The 25,874-nt window shown below is 37.2% G+C and overlaps 15 protein-coding genes across 15 annotated transcripts in view; 7 read left to right on the plus strand and 8 right to left on the minus strand.

Annotated features, from left to right (window-relative positions):
- Positions 1 to 9: 9 nt before the first annotated feature.
- Positions 10 to 1,415, minus strand: FDP41_012840 (uncharacterized protein; the record flags this gene model as incomplete). Its single annotated transcript, XM_044703404.1, has 3 exons — positions 10 to 159; positions 222 to 517; positions 590 to 1,415. 3 exons carry the CDS (start codon positions 1,413 to 1,415, stop codon positions 10 to 12), a joined length of 1,272 nt encoding a protein of 423 aa, XP_044565765.1.
- Positions 1,416 to 2,555: 1,140 nt separating this feature from the next.
- FDP41_012841 (uncharacterized protein) lies at positions 2,556 to 3,962 on the plus strand (the record flags this gene model as incomplete). Its single annotated transcript, XM_044703405.1, has 1 exon — positions 2,556 to 3,962. The coding sequence occupies one exon, from the start codon at positions 2,556 to 2,558 to the stop codon at positions 3,960 to 3,962; it is 1,407 nt and encodes a 468-aa protein (XP_044565766.1).
- Positions 3,963 to 4,150: 188 nt separating this feature from the next.
- FDP41_012842 (uncharacterized protein) lies at positions 4,151 to 4,531 on the plus strand (the record flags this gene model as incomplete). Its single annotated transcript, XM_044703406.1, has 1 exon — positions 4,151 to 4,531. The coding sequence occupies one exon, from the start codon at positions 4,151 to 4,153 to the stop codon at positions 4,529 to 4,531; it is 381 nt and encodes a 126-aa protein (XP_044565767.1).
- Positions 4,532 to 4,926: 395 nt separating this feature from the next.
- On the minus strand, positions 4,927 to 6,730 carry FDP41_012843 (uncharacterized protein; the record flags this gene model as incomplete). Its single annotated transcript, XM_044703407.1, has 2 exons — positions 4,927 to 5,713; positions 5,880 to 6,730. 2 exons carry the CDS (start codon positions 6,728 to 6,730, stop codon positions 4,927 to 4,929), a joined length of 1,638 nt encoding a protein of 545 aa, XP_044565768.1.
- Positions 6,731 to 7,173: 443 nt separating this feature from the next.
- Positions 7,174 to 7,566, plus strand: FDP41_012844 (uncharacterized protein; the record flags this gene model as incomplete). Its single annotated transcript, XM_044703408.1, has 1 exon — positions 7,174 to 7,566. The coding sequence occupies one exon, from the start codon at positions 7,174 to 7,176 to the stop codon at positions 7,564 to 7,566; it is 393 nt and encodes a 130-aa protein (XP_044565769.1).
- A 158-nt stretch (positions 7,567 to 7,724) lies between these two features.
- Positions 7,725 to 8,561, plus strand: FDP41_012845 (uncharacterized protein; the record flags this gene model as incomplete). The annotated part of the gene is made up of 1 exon (XM_044703409.1): positions 7,725 to 8,561. One exon carries the CDS (start codon positions 7,725 to 7,727, stop codon positions 8,559 to 8,561), a length of 837 nt encoding a protein of 278 aa, XP_044565770.1.
- Positions 8,562 to 8,991: 430 nt separating this feature from the next.
- FDP41_012846 (uncharacterized protein) lies at positions 8,992 to 11,366 on the minus strand (the record flags this gene model as incomplete). Its single annotated transcript, XM_044703410.1, has 5 exons — positions 8,992 to 10,484; positions 10,535 to 10,970; positions 11,025 to 11,107; positions 11,168 to 11,280; positions 11,350 to 11,366. The coding sequence occupies 5 exons, from the start codon at positions 11,364 to 11,366 to the stop codon at positions 8,992 to 8,994; spliced, it is 2,142 nt and encodes a 713-aa protein (XP_044565771.1).
- A 558-nt stretch (positions 11,367 to 11,924) lies between these two features.
- Positions 11,925 to 13,491, plus strand: FDP41_012847 (uncharacterized protein; the record flags this gene model as incomplete). Its single annotated transcript, XM_044703411.1, has 4 exons — positions 11,925 to 11,962; positions 12,067 to 12,112; positions 12,167 to 12,242; positions 12,320 to 13,491. 4 exons carry the CDS (start codon positions 11,925 to 11,927, stop codon positions 13,489 to 13,491), a joined length of 1,332 nt encoding a protein of 443 aa, XP_044565772.1.
- Positions 13,492 to 13,577: 86 nt separating this feature from the next.
- On the minus strand, positions 13,578 to 13,946 carry FDP41_012848 (uncharacterized protein; the record flags this gene model as incomplete). Its single annotated transcript, XM_044703412.1, has 1 exon — positions 13,578 to 13,946. One exon carries the CDS (start codon positions 13,944 to 13,946, stop codon positions 13,578 to 13,580), a length of 369 nt encoding a protein of 122 aa, XP_044565773.1.
- Positions 13,947 to 14,160: 214 nt separating this feature from the next.
- On the minus strand, positions 14,161 to 17,082 carry FDP41_012849 (uncharacterized protein; the record flags this gene model as incomplete). The annotated part of the gene is made up of 3 exons (XM_044703413.1): positions 14,161 to 15,423; positions 15,486 to 15,721; positions 15,780 to 17,082. The coding sequence occupies 3 exons, from the start codon at positions 17,080 to 17,082 to the stop codon at positions 14,161 to 14,163; spliced, it is 2,802 nt and encodes a 933-aa protein (XP_044565774.1).
- Positions 17,083 to 17,289: 207 nt separating this feature from the next.
- On the plus strand, positions 17,290 to 17,985 carry FDP41_012850 (uncharacterized protein; the record flags this gene model as incomplete). Its single annotated transcript, XM_044703415.1, has 1 exon — positions 17,290 to 17,985. The coding sequence occupies one exon, from the start codon at positions 17,290 to 17,292 to the stop codon at positions 17,983 to 17,985; it is 696 nt and encodes a 231-aa protein (XP_044565775.1).
- A 157-nt stretch (positions 17,986 to 18,142) lies between these two features.
- FDP41_012851 (uncharacterized protein) lies at positions 18,143 to 21,006 on the plus strand (the record flags this gene model as incomplete). The annotated part of the gene is made up of 4 exons (XM_044703416.1): positions 18,143 to 18,167; positions 18,269 to 18,441; positions 18,496 to 19,472; positions 19,518 to 21,006. 4 exons carry the CDS (start codon positions 18,143 to 18,145, stop codon positions 21,004 to 21,006), a joined length of 2,664 nt encoding a protein of 887 aa, XP_044565776.1.
- Positions 21,007 to 21,029: 23 nt separating this feature from the next.
- FDP41_012852 (uncharacterized protein) lies at positions 21,030 to 23,694 on the minus strand (the record flags this gene model as incomplete). Its single annotated transcript, XM_044703417.1, has 10 exons — positions 21,030 to 21,448; positions 21,531 to 21,901; positions 21,955 to 22,088; positions 22,136 to 22,262; positions 22,316 to 22,489; positions 22,544 to 22,915; positions 22,963 to 22,996; positions 23,047 to 23,071; positions 23,129 to 23,410; positions 23,671 to 23,694. 10 exons carry the CDS (start codon positions 23,692 to 23,694, stop codon positions 21,030 to 21,032), a joined length of 1,962 nt encoding a protein of 653 aa, XP_044565777.1.
- Positions 23,695 to 23,830: 136 nt separating this feature from the next.
- Positions 23,831 to 24,475, minus strand: FDP41_012853 (uncharacterized protein; the record flags this gene model as incomplete). Its single annotated transcript, XM_044703418.1, has 1 exon — positions 23,831 to 24,475. The coding sequence occupies one exon, from the start codon at positions 24,473 to 24,475 to the stop codon at positions 23,831 to 23,833; it is 645 nt and encodes a 214-aa protein (XP_044565778.1).
- A 157-nt stretch (positions 24,476 to 24,632) lies between these two features.
- FDP41_012854 (uncharacterized protein) overlaps positions 24,633 to 25,874 on the minus strand; it is a gene marked incomplete at both ends in the record, with an annotated part of 5,221 nt that continues 3,979 nt past the window's right edge. The window contains one exon of the mRNA XM_044703419.1: positions 24,633 to 25,855. Within this exon, the coding sequence (XP_044565779.1) occupies positions 24,633 to 25,855 (1,223 nt within the window). The remainder of the gene's footprint in view (positions 25,856 to 25,874) is intronic.

Below are 25,874 nucleotides of genomic sequence, written 5' to 3' on the forward strand. Positions count from 1 at the left end.
GAGTGTTGCTTAATTATTAACCTCTTCAGTGACATGTTTTGGAATTGGTAACGAGTGTCGCATCATCATTTTACTTCTCCTGCATTCGGTGATGACACAAAGAGTGAAGAACCAATTCCTAAAAAATCCTCGACTGTACATTTTCTTGGCTTTGTTAACCTATGAATTGGAGTCAAAAATATGAGATCCATACTCTTGAAATAACAAAAAACTCAACTTACATATTCATAAGTCGTCTGGCCAGTGGAAATTAGGTATGCATGAAACACGCTCAAGGACCCCACAAACAACTGGGTAAGGAAAATATAAACTATCAACACGAGTCCACCAATGGAATATCGAACAGAGTTTGCCACCTTGTCCGGAATTGTATCGGTGTTAATATTAAAATAGTAAGTCCAAACTAAGACTGTATGAGCAATGCAGATAAATATCACCAGCCAAGAGGTAATGGTCGTGCTGAAAATAAATAAAATGAAAGATCTATAATTTCTTCTTCCAATACATGTTCCCGTCCCTATTATGTACATTTATAAAAAAATTGTTCATTTCAATTTCATATATGTCAATTAATCCATAACTCACTTACATGGGCAATGGTGATCAAACCGCTCAACACAATTGTTACATCTTCTACAATGTGACGTCCTAGGAGGTCTATAAATTTCACAGGATGGACAATATTTTAATTCTACAATTTGTCCGTTCTCAAGATGAACCTTTTGAAATTGAGGAGGTTCTGGTTTTCTGTCATCAATTTTCTCCTCTCCAGTCCTGGCAAATTGCTGATCGATATATTTTCTTCGAGGAATAATTCCAGGATCTGTAAAACTTGTATAAAAGAGCCCAATCAGCATTAGAAGAAATCCAATTAGTGGCACAATTAAAAGAATAACACCCGCGGCTGGATGTACAAAAAGTAAATAATGTGGCATAATCACAGGAGCATAAATAATGGCAGGAATAAACATTAAAATTAACGTGAGAATAAATAATTTTCGGTCAGGTCCAATAATAATTCTCCCTTTACAACAGAGAGTGTTATTTCCGATCCATGCCTGATAGAGTTTGAGAGTTGTATTCGCAATAATATTATTTGTAGGATCTTCTGAATTTCCTTTGAGTTCTTCATCAACCGAATCATAATCCGTTTGATCGTGTCCATCACAATTTGTTGTAATTTGTACAATATTATGATGATGATGATTATTGGTATTGTTATTATGAGGATGTTCATTCGTTGTTGTCCTATGATGTTGTCCATTCATTTCAATCATTTCTATATCACTCGTCCTTCCGACCCGATCATCACCGTGATGAATGCCATTATTTTCATTCCCGATCAGAACTACTGGACTTGAATAATCGGTCGTGCTATTCGTGTCCGATTGTTTGCTGCTGTGATGGAGGAACATTTTTTCTGAGTTGAACGATCGATTCGTTGATGCGTTGAGGATAACATTAATCTCTTAGGTTCGGTTTTCATCGTTCAACACAAAAAATGTCATCTTGTCATCATCATGATGTGAATTCGAAATCATCATCGCTCAGCAACAACAACAACCTCCTCGTTTCCAATGTACCTCTCTCCTCGTTTTCTGTCTTGTGTGCATTTGAATGCCAATCTGGAGAATTTCTGTGGGGTCATGTTTAATGTTCGGAGGATGAAGAGTCTTCTCCTCTTTTCATCATCGGAGTTAGTATCACATCATTACGACTCTCCATTCCAAAGCGTAACCATTCTTCAATTACAACAACAACCTCACAAACACCTTTATTGTTCATCATGAAAGCATCTCTGCTCAAGATCTGCTTGCAAAATGCTCTGAAGTTGGCATTTCTCATGGACAACATCACCAAGGTCACAAAATTGTGTTCGTGAATCGATACGATTGGGCCTCCGAAGGAAAAGTCGAGGAAAAAATCGAACATCAATTCAAGAGCTTGAATCCCAATTTCAAATTTAAACCACATCCAAAGTATGGACAGTATGACGTCAATGATGCATTAACGGGAGGAAGGCTGAATCTTGTAGATGCTTCTTATTGGAAGGATATTGAGAAACACTTTGCTTTTGGTCATCATCCTGATTTAGGACAATGTGTGACCTATGTATGTGGATCAGAATGGGAAATCCTTTGGAGTGCATTTATCAGAGATTTATACTGAATATGAATTGGGATGGACGGTGTTCAATGAGATCAAGAATTAGTTGGATTTGTCAATGACTCTTCCTATTGTGCTTTGAAAGGTAATTTATTTCTTGAAGAGAAGTGAAGTAGCTAACAATAACGTTATTGACAGCGCCTTGAGGTTCGTCACGAATGAATATTTCCCTCCACTTCGAAAGAAGGTGATGATTCTTTCTCGATTATCCTTCCTCCTGAAATGTCCACACCCTCTCTTTTGAGGCATCTCAATGGAATGTCAAGAGATTTGAGGATCTTTTGAAATTATATTTCTTGTCCCATGTGGATCCAATAATGAAGAAAAGACAACTTCTGAAAATTTTTTGGCGCCATCAAATTTACAAACCATTTCGAAACGTAAAAAAAATGAGCACTAACAACAATCGGCAAAACCGAGGCACTGCTAACAAGCCTCAGGAACAGCCGGCTGCAGGAAATGCGGCAGCTGATGCAAAAACGTTGGAGGAATTGAAAGCGGAGCTGGAAGAGACAAAACGAAACAGAAATTATTATCAACTTGAAAGAGATCGTATAAATTCTTTTTGGGATATTTCAAAGAAGGAGATTGACAATTTGAAAGGAGAAGTTAGAAACCTACATCGAGAGATGGAAGAAAACGAAGAACGGCATCAAGTCGAGTTGAAAGTATACAAACAAAAAGTGAGACATTTGCTTTATGAACAAAAAATTACGATCGATCGCTTGAAAATTGAAAGTGAGAATGCCCTCAAAATTCAGGCAGATGAATTCCGACAAAAACTAGCTCAATTAAAATCTGACAAGCGAAAATTAAAAAGAGAGCTTCATTCTATGGAAATTGCCTACCAAGAAGAAATCAAGGGTTTAAAAACCAATCAAGACAAGAATCTGACAAAACAAACTGAAACATTTGCAAGAAAGTTGAAAGAAACACAGCTCAAATATGAAATGAAGATGAAAAAACTCAGAGAAGATTTGGAACTAAGAGGACGAAAAGAAACCGAAGAAATTGAGGAGAGAAAGAACACACATATTAAACAGCTTATGGAAAAGCACAAATTGGCCTTCCAACAAATGAAAGATTATTACATTACCATCACAAGAAACAATTTGGAGCTGATCAAGACTCTGAAAGATGAAGCCGCTCAAATGAAACAGGAGGAAGCCGATAACGAGAAACTCATGCTTGAAATTGCTCAAGACAATAAGAGGTTGAGTGAGCCTCTTGTTAAAGCCCTTGCAGAAGTGAAAAAGCTAAGAAATGAATTAGCCAACTATCAAAAGGACAAATTATCATTGAAAAATGCTAAAAGTAGATTAGTCATGATGGAAGATCAGCTCAAAAAGCTCAAATGGGAACATGAAATTTTGGAACAAAGCCACAAGCAAGTACAAAAAGAACGAGACGAGTTGTACGACAAATTTGAACGAACCATTCACGATGTGCAACAGAAAACTCTCTTCAAGAATCAGGTACTCGAGACGAAGGTGTATGCCCTCCAAGAAAATCTGGAAAAGAAAGATGCACAGATTCATGAAATTCTCAAAGCTTGTAATATCGATGAAAGGACGGTTGAAGAAATCACGGAAGGTTTGGACAATGTGATTGAAGAGAAAAACAACACGATACGAGAACTTAAATTTGAAATTGAAAAGATGAAAAAGAGCTACAATGATTTAATCCGTGTGATCAATGCCAAGATGCAACAATATGGTATTGAGGATGAGCTTGGCGTAGAGCCTATCGCAAACGTCGCAGATGACGGTGTTCCAGGAAGAGTCTGGGTCAAGTAATGACGTGTTCCAATCCCAGTACCGAAATAACTCTTTGTCACTTTTTCTAATTATTTCTAGGATTCTAAATCATGTAAATATACTTGCTTGGTCCTCTCAAGTGAAATTAATTAGCATGTCTTGTTCTTGTCTTGTGCAGTTTTGCAGTCTTATTGTCGCTCGAATTCATGAAAATAAAATTTAAAAAAATGTCTTGGCGAGGAAAGCTTTCAAAGAATGTTCATCAATTGATTTTCTACTTTTGTCCGAAGAATGCCCAAAGCAAGGGAGTGAGAGATTTCTTACAAAACAATTATGCTGATATTAAAACGTTGAACCCATATACAGGCTTGTTGGTCAGAGAAACTCCTGATATTGATGAGCCTTTTATGATGGTAGAACGTCATTACGGAGTGAGAGAAAAACAAGATTTGAAGAATTTAACAGCTTCGGATATTGAAAATATAATTAAACAAGTAACATTGGAACGAGAAAGGCCAAGAGATACAAGACCTCTCCATGAACGAGTGAACGATATTGTCTCTGAAGAGTATCTTCGTTTGAATCCAGAAATGCCATACAGATTTTAAAGTTCAATTAATGTGATGATGGCATGATGATCGAAATGATGATGAATCAATTCTAAAATGTAATGAATAAATTTTACTCGACATTACGGGTCTTTCAAAGAACACGATAAATAACTGCTCAACTTTTTTCAACTGGGAGCTGACTTGACAAAAGAAGAACATCATCGGAATTGAAGAAATGTTTGTTTCATGCTCTTTTTCTGTTTTGCTTGTTGCTCTTTTGCTTTGGCTTTATTGGGGCGTGATGTTGTAATGGTTTAACTGGTGAACCTATAACATATCACGTCCGAGAGGTTTGAAGATACAACAGAAGCGATTGGTTCTCCTAGATGTCAATACGTACTGATCAGGCAAATGTCAGTAAGAACCCAAGAGAAATAACACATGTTGGAGACTTATTGAGTAGTTGTGGTGGCCGTGGCGGTAGTGCTACTTGTCGATGCTGCTTCTGATGTAGTGGCGTTTGATGCTGAATTAGGTTTTGGCTCCTCTTTCCACTTGAACTCCAAAGTATTTCCATCAAGTACAGATCCTTCCTTGGATGCCTTGATTCCCTCAGAACGGAATCGATATTTCACAAGACATGCACCATCGTTTAAAACTTCAAGATTCTCCACATGTCCAAATCTTGAGAAATGAGAACGAATGTCATCTAGGTTTCTCTTACTCTCAGGAATATTGGTCACGTACAATGTGGTCGATTTGTTGTCCTTGACGAGAGATCTACCAGCAACCAATGCAGCACCTCTGCCTCTAAGTGTTGGAGCCTCTCTTCCTGCTGAAGAAGAGGCCAATGATGGACTAGCTTCCGTGATTTGTTTGAGACCTTCGTCGAGACTTTGATCTTTGAGCTCTTCCTTCTTTCTCTTGAAGAATTCGAGTTTTTGTTCAAGCTTTGTTTTTCCAATTTCTTGAGCCTTGCCAAGAATGTTCTTTTGATGCACTAAAGTCTCTTCAATGGTTTTGGAGAGCTGTTTCATAATCTCAGCTAATTGCTTCTTTTGATCTCCTTCAGCTTTTTCAAGTTTCTTTTCCAAATCCTTGTACATTTCTAATTGCTTAGAGAGAACTTCTTCTGCCTTCTTAGTAACTTCAGAAGTTTGTTTCAAGACCTCTGTTTTTAGTTCTGGATTTTCTTCCTTTTCTGATGAGCCATGTTCCAATTTCATTTCAGCAGCTGTTCTTTTTAGCCCACGTAGATTTAATGAATCGATTGTCCAAAATTGCATCAGGAGATTGAAGAGCCTGTTGAGCATCTTCCTTATTTACAAATTGGATAAAAGCTCTTCCATTGTGCTGCTTGATCATGATATTCTTAATGGGGCCAAATCTCTTAAAATAGTAGTACAATTTGTGAAGACGATTCAATTCAAATGGGACATCAGTTAGCATGATAGTATTCACGGATGGCAATCTTGCAGAGGATGGATCGGTCAAGATGTCCTTATTCAGTACAACAATATCATTGCCATATGAATCTTTGATAACATCTCCTGTAATTTTCTTTTTAAACTCCTTGTCGGAGGATTGTTTGTCTTGATTTTTTCCATCCTTGCTGTATTTGCTTTCTCTATTGTTTGTTGTTCGGGTCTCTCTTTTGTCATAGCTGTCTCTTGAGTCTCGAGAATCTCTAGAGTCTTTTCTGTTATCACGATTGTCTCGAGAATCTTTTCTTTTGTCATCACGCCTCCTTTCAGTGTCGTAATCTTTGATTTCTCGAGAATATTTTGATTTGCTATCGGAAGATTCAGCTCTTGATTTTGAGGTATCCTTTGATGGAGTTGATGAAGTAGTCAATGATGTTTTCACTTTCTTAGTGTCTCGTGTTTCCTCTTCCTCTTTCACTCGCTTTTTTTCGTTCGTGGTTGTTGTTGTTGGTGAAGGAACAGCTGATGAAGGTTGTTGTTGGGGAGTAGTTATTGGTTTTGCAATTGGTTGCTGTGGCTTTTGAGTGGCTTTTTGTTGATGCGACTTTAAGTATGTGATAAACCTCTCCACAAAATTATCAACACTATCTTGCAAGAATTCACTCAACTGCTCTTTCAAAGTGGCGGAAACTGTTGAGTAATCAGATACATCTCGTATGAGTGCAATCACGTAATCGGCCAACAACTCTGGATCGGCAGGACAAAGTTCTTTCAAAATTCCTACCAACCACGATTTAACTTTGGGTTCATCCACAGGATCAAACAACGGCATTTCGATCTAAATTACTAATATAAGAATAATAATTATAATAATGGGAATTGAAAAGATGAGAAATTCCACAATAAGTTGTTGAGGTATTTTTTTTGAAGAGTAAACGAAAGAGCTGGTTGAAGCTGAAGGGAGAGAAAATTAGAGGATTCAAAAAATTGATCAATATGTTGTAGTTGTGATGTCGAATCAGAAGGATAGATAGTTAAAATACTTTTACGATTCTGCTGTTCTTGGAGGACCTCGAAAAGTTTGAGAGAAGCTCTTCAAAATAAAGAGGCAAAAGTTTCCCTTTCATTGTAAACTTTTATATTGGGTTGACCATAAAAACTTTAAAATTTGTTGAAAAAAAATATTCACAAAGGTGAGTTTCGCCATCTACCACATTCAATCTAACATTCATCCAAACTTGTTCATTGTTTTTCGTACTCGACACAACAGCCAAAATGGTGAGAGCCTCCATTCTTAACGACGCCCTTACTTCCATCAGAAACGCTGAGAAGGACGGAAGAAGACAAGTCTTGATTAGACCTGCTTCAAAGACTATTACCAAGTTCTTGGAAGTCATGCAAAAGCATGGTTACATTGGTGAATTCGAAGAGATTGATGACCATAGATCCGGAAAGATTGTCGTTGAATTGACCGGAAGAATCAACAAGTGTGGTGTCATTTCCCCAAGATATGACGTTACTGTTCCAGAAATTGAAAAGTGGGTTACCAACTTGCTCCCATCCCGTCAATTTGGTTATGTTGTTTTGACCACATCAAAGGGTATTATGGACCACGAGGAAGCCAGACAAAAGCACACTGGTGGTAAGGTTCTCGGATTCTTCTATTAATCAAATAAAACAAAAAATATATTATTAATTTTCTGGTGCGTTGGACTTGGTTCGTAAATTCGGGAGCGATGATGTGGCTCGGTAATCGTTGCAATGTCATCTGTGAGGCCAAGTTCCAAGAGAAGGAAAAGAATTTCAATCTCAATTAGAACAAAAAAATGAGACAAGCCAACGGTCACGACGCTATGGAGAAATTGCTCCGAGAAAGCAAAAATTTGGTGCTTTCAGTACAAAAAGATTTAGGAGAGGCAGAGACAATTCTTCTCTCTGGACAACTTTCAAAAGAATACAATTCCGATGATCAAATACATTTGAGCAATACACGAACGTATAAGAGACGAATGTCTGGTGGAAAGAAGTTGACGAATGAGGAAACTCTGGAGGAGGGATTTTCAGCTGCAACATCACCATCAGAAAATTCTCCCTTCATAAAACTCAAAGAATCACTCAAGAATAATATCAAAATACTCAAAAATTATGAACAGACTCTCCGAGATTATTACATAAATTTACCAAGAGGAAAATCAAAAGACAAGTGGCAGATGAATGTTTCGTCACTGAGTCAAGAGTTACACTCTATTAACATCTCCATGAATAATTTGGAAAAGAGACAAAATAATTTAGAAAACAAAAACAAATTGTTGGATTTAGGAGACGAAGGTTATTCGAGACGATCCTCCTCACCAAACGAGGAACAAGTTTTTGAAGAGGCAATGGCAGAATATGGAATGCAAAACAGATCTCTAGACAACTCTAATCGATTAATTGAACAAATGAAGAGTGTTGGAATCGATGTGGCATCCATGCTTGTGGAGCAAAGACAAACAATGAAAATGGTTCACGAAAAAGTTTTGGGAATGGCATCCACCTTGGGAATTTCCCAATCTACAATCAGGACGATAGAAAGAAGATATTTGAGAGACAAGTATTTGATTTATATAGGAATGTTTCTGATCACATTCCTGTTAATATTTGTATATTATTACATTTTGTAAATTCTGAAGAGCTAAATTAATGATAGATTTTGTTACATCAATGCATTTTCATGTCATTCTGAGCTTTTGATGCTTCTTTTTTTTAAATTTTCAATAATTTTCATATTATTAGCTGTTGTTTGTTCATGAAATACAATATTGTCAATCATCTCTCCAACATAACACTTACGATTTTTGGCCAATGACTGTACAGTGAGAGCACAAACTTTTTTCAAGTTTTCGTTCTTGGAGGTATTAATGGTGTGTAAGATCATTTCTAAACCTCTCAGTTTTCCTATTTTTGTGCTGATATCTTCGTTTAGAGACAGGTTTTTGAGACACAAAATCACTTCTTTCATTACGTTATCACTTTTCGATGAGGTAAGAATCTTCAATAAGGTAGGAAGGACTTTGTTCTCATTTCCCAAAGCTTTCATATTGGATTCTTCATTTATCGGTGTGAGCTTCTCGCAAAGTCAACAAATAAAAACTTACTACTCGCTGAACAATTTTTAAATATTACAAGGATGTTTTCCTGTATGAACTCGTTTTGAGATGTTTCTAAAATATTGGCCAAAGCTGAGAAACTTTCTTTCATATTATCTCTTATTTCTACATCTGAGGAAAGTATTGACAAAGCTCCAATAGTATTTTCCAAAATGCTTTCAGACGTGTCGGCAAGAAGGGATAACAATACCTCAACGCCAGCATTGCTTCTGAAATCAATCTTCACATCATCAAGTCGAAGGCAGTTCCATATAGTAGCAGCTGCATACTCTCTCATTGAGGCGCTTTCTGATGTGAGAAGCTCGATCAATTTAGGTATCGCATTGGTCTTCCTTATTTCTTGAATACTCTCAACTTTTTGGCCATACAGTGTTAACCTTTCATAATTATGATAGTACAGACCATACTTACCGTTTGAAGAACAATTCCTGAGAGCTCCAAGCGTTTTTTCAACAATGGAAGCAGAGGAATTGTTCAAAAGACTCACTAGAATTTGAATCCCTCCACATTCTTGAATAAGTCTCTTATTTAAATTGTCAATACTACAAATCCACAAAGTGCTTATTATTTTCTCTATAATTGAAGATTTTGTTTCGTCTCCAAGAGCAATAAATAATTCTTGAATTCCACCAATCTCTCCCAACGCTTGCTTGTTCTGATCATTAATCACACAATTTCTGAGAGCTCCCACAGCATTTTCTCTAATGTTCTCATTTTCTAATTTCAGACACGCCAACAGAGGTTTCATACCGTTTGCTTTTCTGATAGTAATTTTCACATCAGCCAATGCTGCACAGTTCCAAAGCGTCCCTGTCACATTTTCTAACACAGCCTCATTTTGCTGAGTTGTTAGTAATTGTATCAGTTTTGGTATTCCTCCCTTTTCAAATATTTCTTTCTTGTTGTCGTTGTCAACAGCTAAATTCCATAGACATCCAGTGACATTTTCTAAAACACTGGTATTGTTGGAATCCAATAGATCGATTAGTTTGGGTATTGCCTGTATCTCTCTAAGATAGATTTTGTTTTCATTATTTGAAGCACAATTCCACAAAGCTCCTGCTGCTTTGCTACGCAAGCCATCATTATTGATTTGTAGTACATCCAATAACAGCTTTAAACCTTCTGATTCTCTTACACAGGTCTTATTATCGTCATCTCTAGTTAAATATCCTAAAGCTATCGTTGTATTTTCAAGAATGCTAACATTCGAACTTTTCAAGAGAGAACAAATGGAAGGGATGCCATTGCAAGTGCGAACTAAAACTTTGTTTCCATCATCTATTGATAAATGCCACAAAGCAGTGATCGCTTTTTCTATAGACTCTTCATTTTGTGTTCGCCATATCAGGTCTAACAAGTTTTGGATTGTACCTATCTCTCCCAAATGTCTTCTGTTTTCAGGGGACAAAGAGAATGATGTGATGCAGGAGCAAGCTATTTCAGTGTAAAGTCAATAGTTTGAAAATTTTTGAAAAACCTCTTACCTTCCCCATTCACTAGTTCATTAATAGACTTCAATAGTTTTGAAATAAATTCAAATCCCTTTGCTTCTCTCACAACAAAGGAGTACTCTTCTTTTCGGCATATCTCTGAAATTATTCCTAGTTGGAGATGTTGAATGTCAGGCCTAGAGGTTTTCGCTTGCTCAATAAGCAAGTGAGTTATCAATTTCCAATAATTTTCATACATCGATAATTCTTCATCCAAATTAATACATAATTTATAGAACTCTGTTAATGCTGTTTTAGTTACCGAATCCGATGTCGAGTTTGTTGAATTTTGCAAAAACCAAAGAAAACTTTCAAGCTTTTTTTCTAAAGAAGGGTCTGAAAGAGATGCCAACTTGTGACCAGATAAATTTTCAAAGAGGTAGCTATGAGCGGCCTTAACACATTTAGATGCAATAGTAATTGACTTCATCTGTATTAAGTGATTAATATTTAAGCATCACTTTCAGATCCAGACATCACTTACCTTTTTCCGAGCCTCCTCAATTGAGGCCTCTAGTTTTTGTAATTCATTTTGTAATAACCTTTTGGCGTGTTCTCTAACCTCCACTGTTTGTTTAAATGACAAAAATTGTAGCCAATAAGTTATAAAAGGTTTTGAATGCTTACCAATTTCCAATACTTCTTTCTCTTCTTTTTTCAGCCTTTCCATCTGATCTTCGAAGAATGTTTTGATGTGCCTTCCATTTGAGTTGCATTCCTCGTTCAATTTTGTAAACAGTCTTTGATTGTGGAATAAGTCAAGAAGAAATTCCGATGATCATGTTCCGAACAAGAATGTTACCACTTACTCTGATGCTGGGCCCATTACATCATCAACTCCAGATAGAACGTTCAAAACATTGAAGAATGAAAATACTGAAAGGAGTGATCATCTTCAACGATCAATAGTTAACACCACCAATAACATACGTGTAGCATGAATATCCTCAAGGGCGGCATTCTCGCTAAACCCATTCGCCTCTATCTTTTTCTCCTCCCTTTATCGCGCGATTTAGTTACACATTTCGTAAAATGTTCGTGAATGTACAACAACAAAATCATCATCCATAATTTGGACATTGTCGTTAAAATTTGAGTCAATGAAAAATCAGCCTTAATACCTACATTTTTTTCTTGGGATAGAAAATCTTATGGCGCGCCTTGAGGAAACCCTTTTACCACATAGTGATGGTGATGGATACTATGTGGTAAAAGGGTTTCCTCATGATCTTACATCTATCATGAGTCCTGAGAACAAGAAAGAGTTCTTGAGATTAATTGATCCTCTCAGACTCGTCATGGGTGTAAGATTGTTGAACACCATGACCAGTATGATGAATGAAATGGTACAAACTGGTGATGAAACCACCAAGCTCGAAAAAAAATGAATCACAGTAGTAGAAGCGATCCCTTAATCAAGCTGTAGGTTTTTCATAATGATAATCATCGTTACGAGAAAAATACCAATTATAATATATTGATGATGATGAATGTTGCTTTCTTCTTACTCAATGAATGATCAATAGGCAGAATATGGCAAAGAATGAAAGTCTAAGGAGACTCCACTCTATGGTAGGTATATGGAGTAGAATCTTTTGAAAATCATCAATATTGAATGCTAAATAGCAAATGGTAAAGTCATCCATGGACTCCGCTTTGAGTATGAGTCCAACCTCAATGGGAGCATCTCCAAACCAGGACTGTAAGTATTGATTGGTTGGTTCATAATGATTTGAAATGAGGCAATACATTTACGTCCAACAACTCTGCACTTAACAGTTAGCATCAATCCTGCCGTGGAACAACTTACAGATTGGAAGAATCGCTTTAATGATAAGCTCCAACAGGTCCAAGAGGAAATGATTCTCTTTCTTATTACCAATAGAACCTCTTCTAATGAGGAGATGACAGCCATGATCAAAAACACCTTCTCCGACTTGAAAATTTCAATCTCAGAGCTACTAAGTACACTCACTCTTATTTTGAAGAAGTTTTTGAAAAAGTCAAAGAAGCTTGTACAAACAGCTGATGGGCAGTGGGAGGTCATTGTCTTGGATTTGAACAACCAATTGGAACATGTATCCCGAGCTCGTGCAGTTGAGGAGGAGAAAAGAAAAGAGTTGGAAAAGGAAGTCAAGTTGTTGAGGCAAAAAGTAAAATCCATGAAAATTGAAATGACAAAACCAAAGGATGATCAGCAATATCAACAACTTGTAGAAAATATCAAAGCTAACCAAGGAACACCAAATGTCAATAAGACAAAATCATCTGTAACAACACCAAAACAATCTTCAAGAACTCCTCGATCGCCAAATGCAAAGACAAGTCCTGCTACACCAAAATCAAGCAAGCGTCAACCTGTCACACCAAAATCTGAGGTAAAAACAGAAACAAAAGTTGAAACAGCCGAGCAGCCAAAACCTGAAGAACCTTCTGTAGTAGTCGAAACAAAGGAAGAGCCAAAATCATCTGCAGTGATTGAAGAGCAAGCTCCAAGTAGCAACGAAGTTAAAGAGGACATTTCTCAAGTCGCTACCGAAGAAAAAAGAGAACCAATTCAGCCAATTGAAACACCCAAGGCAGAATCGGAGGAAGCTCAAGAAACTAAAAAGAAGAGTGAGGAAGAAAATTCCGATGAGGAGGATGAAAAGGAGAGCGGCAGTAGACGTGACAGAAGGTCTGCAAGAAGAAAGAAGAAGGACGAGGAAAGTGAAGAGGAGGAAGAAGAGGAGAAGAGTTCCAGAAGAGATAGACGTTCCCGAAGAAAGAAAGACCAAGAGGAGGAGGATGAAGAGCAAGAAGAAAAAGAAGAAAGATCAAGCAGAAGATCTTCACGACGAGAAGGAAGAAAGAAAAAGGATGACGAAGAGGAAGAGGAAGAAGAGGAAGAAAAATCCGAAAGGAAGAGCTCAAGGCGAGACAGAATGCGTCGCAATAGAAGAGACGATTAAAATTTCCTCTTGACGTCTGTCACAATAAAAACCATGTATAGGTACTTTTAATGAATTTTTTATGTTATTATTTATTGAGAGAAAATTTACTTGCTTTCAGCTTGCTTGTCCTTTTGGGCCTTGATCTTCTTGACTTGCTTGACAATCTTCTTCTCTTCCATCAAGAAAGCACGGACGATTCTTTCCTTAAGATGGTTGTGGTTCAAGACACCTCCATAAGCTCTGGAAACTGTTCTGTCAGACATAGCAGCTCTCTTATTTTCGGAAGGTCTCAATCTCTTCAAACCTCTAACAACTTCACCACCCAAGTACTTTGGAACGGATGGAGCGTTGACCTTCTTCTTGGTGAATTGAACAACCAATCTACCAGATGGTGTCTTGACCATCTTCTTGAGGTTGGATCTTGTTCCGTAGGTCTTTTTTCTTCTCAATGTAACTCTCTTATCCAAGGACATTCTATGATTTAAAAGGCGAAGCGATGATGTTGATGATGTTCAAACAAGAAGAGTTTTAGTGAATATTTGAAAAAATGAAAGGGAGGGATAGAGACATACCTTTGACGTTATTTTTTTTCAACAAATTTTTTTCAAATTTTAGTCAACTCAGTGTAAAAGTTTACAATGGCATGAAATTTATTGAACCTACTGCCGTTAGCATTGCATCCAAGAACTAGTCCAACTCATTCAGATCCGTTCTCAAAACCTTTCGCATGAGGCTTGCTCGTGACTTGGCCAACTTCTCTTGCTGTTTCAGCCATTTCTTATCATCCTTCTTTGAAATGTTTGTGATGGAAAGCAGTTCGTAAATAAAACCTCTTCTAAATTCCTTCTTCACGAATTGGTAAAGGAACAAAATAAGACTCTCCTTCAATTCTTCGTGCTCATCCAATTTAGCTAATCTGAGGAAGCATCTTGTTGTTTCAACTTCAGTAAAGTCCAAAAGCAAATGCAGAATGAGCAGCCGGAAAAACACAATATCCAACTGAGCCAATGAGTTAAAATCAACAATTTTGAGCATGGCAATAGAAATGCATCCCTTTCCAATCAATTCAGACAAAATTTGACTTAGGTTAATAATCTTACGAATCGAACTCTTGCTCAATTCATCAAAGTATTCATAAAAGGTGTATTGGAGGGCTCGTCCTGTTTTTTCAACGCTACACAATTTTTCTGCCAATTTACCATAATAAGGGTTGTAATTCTTCTCTTGACAGCAGCAGTGCAAAAGTACTCTTGCAATTTCTCTGTTGTTCTTTTGGATACCAAGTTTTACAAGACGTTGGAATGCATCAAGAAAGTCATCACTTCCCATAATGATGTAAAACACAGCCTTTCGCAAATCGGAAGTCATTCTTTGGTCTTTGGCAAGTTTTTCTAGCTTTTGAATCAATTTAGAATCCATGTCTGTCAGGGCGTTTGCAATAAAGTCCTTATTCTTGAGGGATGCAAGAGAGGAAGCTTGGGAATGATCGCTCTCTGAGCCTACTTGATTGCCAACCCAAGCTGAACCCACTAGCCACCATCTTCCTTTAGTCTCTGCCTGGATTAAGTCAGTATATGGAATTCTCAGAGTATTCTCCCCAGTCTTTTTCTCTTGCTTTTGCATATCTTTCACTGTTTGCTTCAATTGTTTGTATTGCTCAGAGATATCTTCTTGAAATTTTCGTTTTCTGTTATTTTTCAAATCAACAATCATTTCAACGAGAAATTTCATTCTCTTGGCCACTGGTGATCCTTCATCTTTGAGATTTTCTTCATACTTTTCAAAAGTGGATTGAACAACTTCAATAATTTCCTTCATGGAAGCTGGATCGTCAATCTTCAGCTGGAAGCCACAGGTTTGCAACAATTTGAACAAAAATTCAACATTCAACTCGCTAATGTTGAGACATAACATTCGAATAATGTCATAAATGAGTCCGCAATAAATTAACTGTTAATCATGAATAGTGAAATATGTTATCATTAAGCAACCCATTGAAGACTCTTACTTACTCCCAGATTGTATACATGACAAATTAGGGTCAGCAAATTTGAAGCTTGATGTCTTTCAGTCATGATAGAATCAAACTTTTGAATAAGCTTTTCAATGAAATAAGCACCAATACCTATATCTCCAATGTTGTGAAGAGCAACTATAAATGCAGCATAAACTAGAATAAATTGGCTCTTCAAATCTACAGTGTCACAAACACTTTCAATGATAGCATTTGTAATAATCTCATGGAATTCTGTTGTGAAGCATGAATCAGTCTTGACTTCCAAATTCACAAATAACCAAGAACTTACCATGTTTGCTGCTCTTGTTATATAATGAAAGAGCTTCCTTTGTGAGAGGCGTTAAATTGGCTAGCGATAACTTGTTCAGTAAGTTACGAACATTTTTTTGAAGTGTCAAATAACTTTCGCTCTTTTTACCACCCTCCATAATTTGTTTTTTCCTTAAATGTGGCGGGACATATTTTGATGTTGAACTGTTTGTCGCTTCCTCTTCCGAGTGTTCTTCATTTTCACCATCATCTTCCAAACTGTCCTCATTCTCCTCGTTGTCCTCCTCGTTTTCTTCATCTTCGGAGAGGTCGGATGATCGGTGATTGACAGTTCTCATCTTGGTTGCTAGAGACGGTATCTCTGTTTGCAAAAAGTCGCTATAGGACATTCCTTGTTTTTCTGCTTCAATCATGGCGTCAATTTCAGCATCAAGATCAATCACATCTTCTGGGTCAATATTTCCGAGCATGGAGTCAAACATAGTGCCATCATTTTCGAATGCTTGTAAATCTTCTTCGTTAATTTCAGGCTCTTCATATCCAGGCAGAGTTTCCTCGCCATCATCACTATCATCTTCTTGCTGTTTTGTGGTTTCTTTCATAGATTTCTTCTTATTCATTCTTTTTTCATTCACATATTGTTCTAATTCAGATGGCTTTAAGGGATCTGAATCAATCTCATCTAATGGTTTCTTTTTCTTATTCATTTTCAACTTTTTTTCAAGAGTAGCAATAATTTTATCGTCTGGATCTTCTTCATCTTTACGAATATTTTCCAACATTTCTTTAGTCACAAACACAGCATCTGATTTGTTATTTTTGATGGCTTCTTCTTCTAAATCATCAATAATATCAGATTCATCGGAATTGTAATCAAAAGGTTGATAAGGTCCTTCATCATTCTCGTCTTCCTGTAACAAGTCATCTTCATAAAGCATGTCTGTTGCTTCTGGCTCTTTCTGATTTTTCCTCTTTTTAGGTTCTTGATTTCGATCGTTTTGTGTTTTTCTCTTTTTCGTGTTGCTATCAGAGGAATTTCGCTGAGTTTTTACAATAGATTTCTCGTGAACTGTAACATGTTGTTTTTGGTGTTTTGCATTCTTCTTCTTAATTTGCTTCTTCAACTTTTGTTTACTTTTTCGGAGAATTGATCCCATGAGGTTGATATGATCATCGGAGGCATCTTTTGTGTGAACATTCATATTATTATTATCACTTAATAAATCCAATGGATCATTCTTTTTCTGTTTAGATGTTTGTGATTCGCTGGCCGTTGATTGTTGTTTCCTTCGATTTGAAGGCGATTTTGTGCCTTTGTTCATTTTTTTTGATGAACAATGAAAATGGTCTCTAGATTTGGAAGAGAGTTAAATTCACTCAAAATATGTCTTCTTGTATTGACAAAGGAACGAGTTTGGAGTCCAAATATGATGTTGCTAAAATGGCCAAGAATTCCCAAGAAATTATTCATGTTGTGAAGCCTTTACATTGCATTTCAATCAATTTTAAATTTTGTCAAGACAACAAAAATGTCTGAATCCGCTTCTTCGTCGTCATCATCGTCTTCGGGCAACACCACAAAAGATGCACTCATGCAATCGCATCGGAACTGTGTTGCATTTGTTAAAAAACAATTGGAAGACCCTCTGATCACATACGTGTTGGGAGAAATTGAACGAATTGGCTGTCCACTTCCGAACCCTTTTTTCAGATGCGAAAGATGTTTACATAGTTCAACAGACAAACCTAAATTCACTGCTGCCTATGTTCTTGGATCGTTTGATAATCATTCATTTGAAAAAAGCCAACACAATGACGAAGAGGATGTCATCTCGACCGAAAATTATTTTGGTAAACCAGGAATATTACTTTGTGAAGATGTGATGGATAGATATTCCAAAGCGGATGACAAGACTGTCATTCTTCATGAACTCATACATGCCTTTGATGATTGCCGAGCGATGGTGAATTGGAAAAGTTGTGAGCAAATGGCTTGTGCTGAAATTAGAGCTTCTTCATTGAGTGGTGAATGTGGATTTCTCTATGAAACAAAACGAGGCAACGTTGGTAGTTTGAGAGGACAATTTATGAATTGTGTCAAACGAAGAGCGACTCTCTCTCTCAATCACAGCTCTGTATGTCATGGAGAAAACAATTCCAAAACGGTGGAGCAAGTGTTTCAGAAATGTTTCAACGACACGGAACCTTTCATTAAGAGAATTTAAGAATTTAATATCCACTGAGGAGGATCCATATCTATACACAAACACTCGCATGTGCATGTGTTGACTGGAATATATATATTGACCCAATGTATTATTGATTTCGTAAAATTCGGATGGCGCCAAAAATTCAAGCCGAAAAAACAATTATAAAAAATAAATGACATCAAGAACCACGCATTTCAGTAAGTGAGTTCGTGCTTGATTCGGAATGAACCATTCATTGTCTTTCCAATTATTCTATTGGTTTCAATTGGTTCCGTGCTTTTCGTTTTTAATTTTGTAGAAGTGAAAATCGTGGAGGGTCAAAATTGGCCCAAGGTCAAGAACGCCAAAACTCCAGCCAAGTATCATTTTTCCTTTTGTTTCATGAACGGAGAAGTTGAAAAATCAAAAGTCGTGACTGATGCTGAAATTTCTGCTCTCGGAATTGAGAAAACATTTTCTGCAAAGGTGGAGGTAAGTGAGTCGTAGGATCGTATGATGGAAACTAAAACATGCCATAATCAACAGGATCTACTCAACCTTGTGATAAATAACATTGGAGCAGACATTTTGGTAGTAAAAATGATTAAGGGAGAAGATGACAAAAATGCAATAGAATTTGGAGTGGTTGACATTGACTTTTCTGGGCTTTTCTCAAGCTCACAAATTGATTCTTTTCATACGGTCACAGTCACCGAGGAAGGAGCAATACATGAAGAAATTCCGAAGGTCCGAGTCATCATTGAATTGTCTGATCCTCTTCTTCTTCCTCATGAGAAAGAAGGAGGAAATTTATTGACCATAAAATTAGGACCAATGCATAATTTACCACGAAATTGGCTTCCAAGAGACGCTCAAAACATTTCGGAAATCCCTCTTGAATTCACAACCATTTGTGCACTCCCAATAGGAGATGCTACCAAGTATTACTATTTCAGAGGAGGAAGAATGTATTTACATTCACAGGATGAGCATGAAACAGGAAAGAGCGAGGTTGTTGTGGCATGGCAAAAAGATACACAAACATTCTTTCTTGATTCAGAGGCAATGAAAAGATTCGAACACCTATGTGTCAACAATGAAGTTATTCATTTCAAATTTCTGAGATCCATCAATAAGGACATGATGGTCGACGGTTGGGTCGATCACAACGAAAAGAAGTACATTGGAAAATTTTGCAAACATATTAAGGAGTTGCTAGAGCCAGGAGCAAAGATATCATGTGAGGAATCTGTCCTTAGTCATTTGGATGCGAACGATCATTCTTTCCCATCAGATCCTCGACCCAAGAGTGCCAACAAGAAGAAGAAGAAATCCAAAGACCCAGTCCCTCCTCAACTTCTTCCAGAAACAGACGATTCCAAACCCTACGAAGAAAATGGAACGAAAATATCGGTCGAGTTTTCTTTTGAAAATTCTCTCATTCCAAAACCTGAAGAAAGAACAAGAACGAATATGCGTCCTTCGGATATCATTCCAAAACGAGAAAAAGTGGAAAAGAAAAAGTAAGTGTTGTGAAATGAGTGTTGATTTTACAAAAAAACCTGTAGAGACATTGTTGAGTTATATCATGAAGAAATTTTAGGAGTTGTCGATGTTCTTGTACGTGAATATAAGTCTCTGATCGAGAAAGAGAGCAATGTGGACAAGGACCAATTTGTTTTTGAGCTAAATCACACAGGCAAATACTTTGCGTTTAAGGAAAGATTGAAAGCGTCTGTGGTGCAACTGGTGAAAGACAAATTTTCACATGAACTGAAAACTAAGAAGGAGAATGAAATCAAATCATTGTATAACGATATTTATGTGTACTTGGTGCGCCAAATGCATGTTGCAATCAATAGAATATTTAGTAAGGCCAAGAGCGAGGAGAAAAAGGAATCGCCACTGCATTTAGAAACGCAAAACCCAGAAAAACTTAAGAAACTTGCTGACGAAGCTGAGGCTGAGTTTAACTATCCATTGGCCGCACGATATCATCAAGAACGAATTGCAATTTCCTCCATAGAGGAAGAAACAAAGAACTTTTGGTTTGACTATGGTGTGTTTAGCATGAGAGTGAATGACTTGGCAAAAGCTGAACAATCCTTCAGAGAAACGCTCTCAATAGACATGTCTCATTTGCCATGCTTGCAATTATACGGTGTGTTGCTTTGCATGAGAAACCAATATAAGGAGGCAGAAGTGTTTCTTCAATCAGCGGTGGACTTGGATAACAACAACTTCATGTCCTGGGGTCTTCTTGCCTTGCTGTTCTCACTCATAGAAAACGAAAAACAAGCCCACCAAGCATTTTTGTATGGAACGTTGGCCTTAGAGAAACTTTTGGGTCAATCACCCAAACAACCTCTCAAACTTGCAGTGGCTTCATTTCTTTTGGATGTAAATGCGGATAAGTTGGCTGAGAAATTACTGATCGAGGAAATGCAGAACGGAGAGGCTAATGCAGACATTTATTTCGAATTGGCCCGTGTGTACCATATCAGAGAAGATTACGAACGTGCTGAGGACAATCTCAAATCTTCTTTAAAGCTTCACTACAAGTCAGAAAAGAGCTGGGAAATGATGGGCCTTATTCATATCAAACTTGGAAGAATATCTGACGCCGAACAAGAACTGGAAACTGCCCTCAGTGTTTCAAGTAATCCAAATGCCTTGTTACTCCTTCGTTTGGCCCATATTTATTTAGAGCTGCAAAAGTATGAAAGAGCGAGAGACACTTTTTTGAATGCTGCTAAAATTGTTTCTTCATGCAGTGCGTGGCTTGGTGCTGGAATTGCATACTTTAGACTTGCCGAGTATGATCTTTCTGAACAGGCTCTAAATGAAGCCAATATTCAAAATAATAGAAATGCTACTGTTTGGGGATATCTAACATTATTAGCATTGATCAATAAGAAGGAAAAAGAGGCAGAGAAGTGTCTTCGAGAATCTCTAAAACACGCTCTAAAATCCTCAGATCCTAAGCTGACAGATGAAATAAGACAAGCTCTTTCTCAAACCAAACAGTGTTCCACCTTAATGACAACACTTGAATAAAGTAGTTCAAGTCCAAATAAATATTAGCTGATTTGGTTTTCATTCAGAATGTCTTCACAAAATATTAATTGATGCACAAGAGGTAAATATGATTGCTTGCTTCCGAGTAGCTCTTGAATTTCTTTCTCGATTAGTCCCTCGGCCACATCATCCCTTCGTAACAGCTTGTACACTCGAATCAGGGCATCATCTCCAAGAGCCTCTTCAAGATATTTTCGTAAAGCTTCGATTCTAAAGTTAAGAGAATCATTTTCCTTGGCATTTTCTAATTGAAGTGTTTTGCCCATGAGCTTGAACTTTTGAGGAAGAGCGTCTCCTGGAGTATTTGAGTTATGCTCCTGACTTGTAAAAATATCATCGTCATCATTGGCATAATTCTTCTTAATATCTCCAACCACGTTTTTCATGGATATTAATATTGCATTGTTCATATTTACTACGTCTGAATGATGTTGATTAAATTGGTTATCATTAATTAAAATATTTGATCTATACCCACTGTTGTAATTGTCATTGTTCACGACATTTCCTTTCAGTCTCAATAATCGTTCCTTCCTTCGTTTTTTCTTCTACCAACAACTGTCTTTCGGCGAGCGACAGTTTGTCATCTTTTTTAACAGATGGCTCTTCTGACTTTTCTGGCTCTGATCCTTCAAATAGTTGGGACTCTACTCGTTTTCTGTTCATCTCTGCTTGTTTTCTGATATCCCAGTATTGCTGCTTTCTAAATTGGGCTAGTTTTTCTTCTTCCTTCTTTTTAAGATCCTCATCTTTCTTGATCTTGTTTTCTTTTGGAGGTACATTATCCTGTGGAAGATATATGTTGAGGTAGTTGTGGTTGTAAACACTTTCTTCGTCTTGCTTAACCCTCATTTTGTTTCTTAATGCATTAATTCTGTGGTTGAAAAGGTGAAATTGGAATGTACGATAGATCTTGTGAGCGCTTACCTTGCTTCTTCGTAAATAGATCGTCGCTCTTTCTCCAGCTTTTCTTCTAAATATTGTTTTTGTCTTAACTCATACTCTCGTCTTCTCTCTGCAATTTCTTTTAACCGTTGCTCCTCTTCTTGTTGTCGTTTTTTCTTTTTTCTTTTTGTAATTTCAATAGCCGTTCTTTTTTCTTTCTCACGCTGTTCGAGCAAGGCCTTTTCTTCTTTTTTTCTTCTAAATTTCTTTGGTCTGCCAAGTTACTAATTTTTGAAGGAGCAGCTGAGGGCAGTTTGCTGGATGGAACTTTGATGTCTTTTTCGTTATATCTATTGTTGAAAAGATTTATAACAACCAATTCAGAAAATTATGGAAAACCTACTTTGCTAGCAGAGGTGGAGGAGGATTGTTGTTAACGATAATAGGCATTTTGTTGTTGATTCCATTATTTGCAAAAACCTTGTTATCTTTAAGGGCTGTGGATGGTGTTGCTGGAGGTTTGGAGTTGCTGGAATCTGAAATTATTGAGACAGATGGAGAACCTTTTTTTTCACCACTGTGCGGTAATTTTAAGGAATCAAATGAACTCTGTTCAAAATGTTGCACTTACCTCATTTCTGATTCTCCTTTCGCAAGAAGAAACTCCATTCGTTTTTGGATAAAAGGCACTTTGAGTACAGAATTGATGCTCGGCCTATCTTTGGGATCTTTTTGGAGCATCTTCGCTACAAGATCTCTCAATTCTGCCGAATATGTTGCACTAATAGGGGGATAGGTACCTCTCAAAATTTTACCCACCAATGCCTTCATATTATTTGCCTCAAATGCATGTTTGAGTGTTGTCAGCTCGTATAAAATACATCCTAGTGACCAAACGTCTGATTTGTTGTTATATGGTTTTTCCTGACATAGTTCAGGGCTTAAATAATAAGGAGTACCAACTAGAGTTTTTGCACATTCCATGGTCGACTGCAGAACCTTGCTACACCAATGGTTGATCGCCAACTTGAATAAGAAATGACAACATACCTAATTCCAAAATCACCAAGCTTAACCGTTCCATCTTCACAGGCATAAAGCATTAATTTTCATTCCGTACTCTCTTCCACTTACCAGCCGCAATAAATATGTTTTGGGTCTGGTTTGTCAATTAGAGCTCGTATGGTCACCAACTGTTCAATCCTGTAACACTTACTTTCAAATCTCGGTGTAAAATCCTCCTATCATGAATATATTTTACAGCCATACATATCTGTATGAACCAATCTAGTATTTTCTCTTCAGGAAAAAGGGTCGATTTTTGTAACTTAATTTTCTCATATAAATCTCCTTGGCTTGCATATTCCATTACAATATTTAACTTTCCTCCTTCCGTGAAAGAGTCAACATATTTTACAATATTTGGGTGTTGCAAAGAGCTCAGAACTTTGACCTCATTCAACGCTTCCTTTCGTTCTTTTTCAGGTATCCCAGATACCTCTATTTGTTTTATAATATATAAATTATTATCTATCTTTGATTGTACGAGTACTGCTTGTCCGAAGGTTCCTTTCCCAACCACCTACTCACAGAACCACAGCGCCGCACAACAACAATCACAAATCATTCATCACCCAACAATGATCATGATCATGTAATTTCGTCGGAGTGAACATTCCGTTCATTATCAAATCAACATTCCATTACCAGTGTTGATTTGACTCATCACGACCACAGAGGAAGAGAGATATTCCTTACCTTCACCTTCTTGTAGTTTTGCATTTTTTTTCGTCGTAAGGCAAATCAGAACTCGTATTTTTTAAACTAACCGAATTTTAACGTTTGTTGGCGGGTTTGGACTTTGGAGTGGTCCAAATTTATATGAGGAGACAATTAAATAAAATTTGCAGCAAAAGCATCAAGAGAACACCTTCACACGTCCATTATCGGTCGGAATGAGCAAAAGTTTGTGTAGAGGAAGATATTTCACGTCTGTGTAGTTTCCTCCACTTGAAAAAGCACTACTGTCTGAACCATTCATTCCAACCATATTTCCTGAGAGCGTTCTTTCTGCAATGCTTTCACAATGTAAAACTTCTCTATTTTCACAATCGATTGGAATGTCTCTCTTTTTCTTGGGAGGAAGCTTTTTCTGCTTGATTCCGGCTCTTGCGTCGATGGAACCTGCGACTTTGAATTGAGGAGGGGGTAGCTGGGGTCGAGAGGACACAAAGCTATAGGCCTTACAATACAAAATACGATCAGGTTGAATTGCAAACAATTGATCACTTTCAGGACGACTATAAAAATCGAAGGAAACAATGGGTGCGCTGGAGATGGAAGAAGAGGACTCGATGCTCGTGCCACTACTGCTATTATCCAATGATAATTGCTGACTACTGCTATTGCTGGCCATAGGAGAAACTTGGAATGCCTTTGTACATTTGGAAGAATTTGAATTTCTCGTGTCCCATACTCGAAGTAGATCATTCTTAAAAGTGGCATCCAATAATTCATCACTCATCAATGAGGAGCTGCCACTATTGGCTCCTCCACTCATCATGGTGGAGCTACCACTACTACCACTTGTATCAAAGGAAACTGCTTTACGACAGCATGTAATAAAATGTCCAGGTTTTGTTCCATCGTAGGGCAATATTTTGGTAAGCTCTCCATTTTCATGAGATCTAAAAGAGTCCAAAATTAAGCCACTATGTTGCTCAAGAAGAAAAGACCACACCATTCGCTAAACCAACCACAAGGAAATTATCACGTGGATGACATTTTGAAATACATCGAATATTATGCTCTCCAATAACAGCAGAGGAAGTTGAAGACATCATATTAATGCTGTGAGAGGACTGATTTGCAATTAATTTCCATTCGAATGCACAATGCTCTGACGGTTGTCGCAAGTCATAGAACTGAACAGTAGGAACTGAAGAATAACTACTGGCAACCAGAACATTCAGATTGTTTGTCAAAGTTTCGAATGTAATAAAATTCATGGTGCCGTTCAGTTCTTGATTCAAGCTTGGTGTTCCAGCTCCAATAGTGTACAAATACTTTGTAGTTTCTACATCAAATAAGTGAATGTTGCCTCCACTGTCCTTACATAAAAATCTATTGTCAGATATGAATTTAACCTTATCAACATGAGATCTAAATAACTGCTTGTTGTTTGTTCCAGTATTTTGATAACAAAGATAAGTACCCTCTAATGAAGATGACTCCAAGTTCCACAGTTTGACAACAGGGTTGGAGTGATGTCTCAATAATCCACCTCCTGTTAGAATTATTCGTTCATCAGAAGGACTAACATCAATACACCTCAATGAAAGATCATTGAACTTGGTGTCAAAGATTTCGTATTCTAGTATTCCTTTAAACTTTACATCTGTCATATCTCTGTCAAAATTGCTTGAAGAGGAGTGTCTTTCAAAAAGTCGACCACTGTGGAGTTGATTTTGAACGTACCAGGAACTCTTTTCATTCATGGTTTTCTTTCCTTTCGAATAAATGATCTTGTTTGGAAGTTGTTGTGAAGATTTTGAGATATCATCAACACTGCTTCCAACAGCATCATTCTCTGTCTGTTGCTGTTCTATTGTGAAATTCAATCGGTCCTTTGTAATATTATCTTCCAACATTTTGCTGTTCAGTACAGCTTCTCTCATGGTTGAATTTCCAAAAACGCAACACAATTCTCGATACAAAACACATCCAATCTTGAAATGATTATCATTTCTAAATCCACACGGAATTTCTTCTTCTTTTTCGGGAATTGGGTTCTCACTAGCACGACTTGAGGATGGGGAAATGATTTCTTCTTCCACCACATTCAAAGCATTTTCATTGTTGGAGGGTAGTTCAGGAGCCTTTTGTTCATCAGAAATTACCTGTGATTCACTTCTCTTAAATCTCTCAAAAAACGATCTAATACCTTTTTTTTTTTTTTTTTC

The sequence above is a fragment of the Naegleria fowleri genome (genome assembly GCF_008403515.1).
Source record: "Naegleria fowleri strain ATCC 30894 chromosome Unknown tig16, whole genome shotgun sequence".
Lineage (NCBI taxonomy): Eukaryota > Heterolobosea > Eutetramitea > Acrasida > Naegleriidae > Naegleria > Naegleria fowleri.